This window comes from Parus major, unplaced genomic scaffold (genome assembly GCF_001522545.3).
Source record: "Parus major isolate Abel unplaced genomic scaffold, Parus_major1.1 Scaffold485, whole genome shotgun sequence".
Classification (NCBI taxonomy): Eukaryota; Metazoa; Chordata; class Aves; order Passeriformes; family Paridae; genus Parus; species Parus major.
In genome coordinates, this window is record NW_015379377.1 from 20,021 (window position 1) to 21,615 (window position 1,595).

Sequence of the window (1,595 nt, forward strand, 5' to 3'; positions counted from 1 at the left end):
GGACAGAGCCCTGGGACACTGCCCAGGGAGGGGACAGAGCCCTGGGACACTGCCCAGGGAGGGGACAGAGCCCTGGAAGCGCTGCCCAGGGAGGGCACAGAGCCCTGGGACACTGCCCAGGGAGGGGATGGAGCCCTGGGACACTGCCCAGGGAGGGGACAGAGCCCTGGAAGCGCTGCCCAGGGAGGGGACAGAGCCCTGGAAGCGCTGCCCAGGGAGGGCCTGAGCCCCCCAACTCTGCAGACATCCCAAAGCCAGCTGGATGTGTCCCTGTGTCACCTGCTCCAGGTGACCCTGCCCTGCCCACACAACCCCAGCTGCTCTGGGATTCTCAGATTTACCAGAACGCTCTCATTTCAGGACTGTTCTCAGCAGGGAAACCCAAACCACCTTTCCAAGAGGACGGCTCTGGGGCCACCAGGTGATCTGACTGCCAGATCGGAAGATTAAAATCCAACTATCCACTGGAAGCTCTTTTCTCTCCATCCCTTCCCATCTCCACTCAATCCCCCAGTCCTGAAGATTTCCCTGAACACAACCCTCAGATTCCTGCTGCAGAATTCCTGCTGCGGATTCCCACTGCAGAATTCCTGCTGCGGAATCCTCCTGCAGATTCCCGCTGCGGATTCCCGCTGCGGATTCCTGCTGCGGATTCCTGCTGCGGATTCCCACTGCAGAATTCCTGCTGCGGAATCCTCCTGCAGATTCCCGCTGTGGATTCCCACTGCAGATTCCTGCTGCGGAATCCTCCTGCAGATTCCCGCTGTGGATTCCCACTGCAGATTCCTGCTGCGGAATCCTGCTGCGGAATCCTCCTGCAGATTCCTGCTGCAGATTCCCGCTGCACATTCCTGCTGCACATTCCTGCTGTGGAATCCTCCTGTGGATTCCCGCTGCGGAATCCTGCTGCGGATTCCTGCTGAGGATTCCCACTGCGGAATCCTCCTGTGGATTCCCGCTGCGGATTCCCGCTGCAGACTCCTGCTGCAGATTCCCGCTGCGGATTCCTGCTGCAGACTCCTGCTGTAGATTCCTGCTGCGGACTCCCGCTGCAGACTCCTGCTGCAGACTCTTGCTGCACATTCCCGCTGCAGATTCCCGCTGCAGACTCCTGCTGCAGACTCCTGCTGCCTCATGCCTGCACACCTGAGTTCCAGAATGTGCGTGCGGGTTTCCCCTCCCGGCCGTGTCCAGGCTGGAGCTGTGTGGGCTGCCGGGAATGCCGGCTGTACCTTGGGCGGGCGCAGCAGCAGCTGGTGGAAGTCCTTGAGCCGGGGCTCGATGCCGTGCAAGATGCTGCTGTTGACAGCGTAAGACCTCTCGAATCCCTGAGTGTACGAGTCCATCAGGCCTTCCACTCTGAGGGGACACCGGGATTCACTCGGGGTTCACTCGCAATTCCCTCTTCCCATTCATCACCAGGGTCCCCAGGGTCCCAATCCCAGCTGGGATTCTGGGATTTTATGACATTAAACCATTGCCCAACTCGGTGTTTAATCAGCAATTCCACTAAAACCATTTTCCTTCCTGGAAACCATTTTCCTTCCTTCCCATTCTTTCCTTCCTGGTTATCCCAGTTATCCCGGTGATCCCAG

General features: G+C 59.1%; 1 protein-coding gene across 1 annotated transcript in view; it reads right to left on the reverse strand.

Annotated features, from left to right (window-relative positions):
- The window catches only part of PPP6R2 (protein phosphatase 6 regulatory subunit 2), a gene marked incomplete at its 3' end in the record, with an annotated part of 41,604 nt that overhangs the window by 20,017 nt on the left and 19,992 nt on the right, over positions 1–1,595 (reverse strand). Inside the window, exon 6 of the mRNA XM_033511699.1 lies at positions 1,233–1,359. Within this exon, the coding sequence (XP_033367590.1) occupies positions 1,233–1,359 (127 nt within the window). The remainder of the gene's footprint in view (positions 1–1,232; positions 1,360–1,595) is intronic.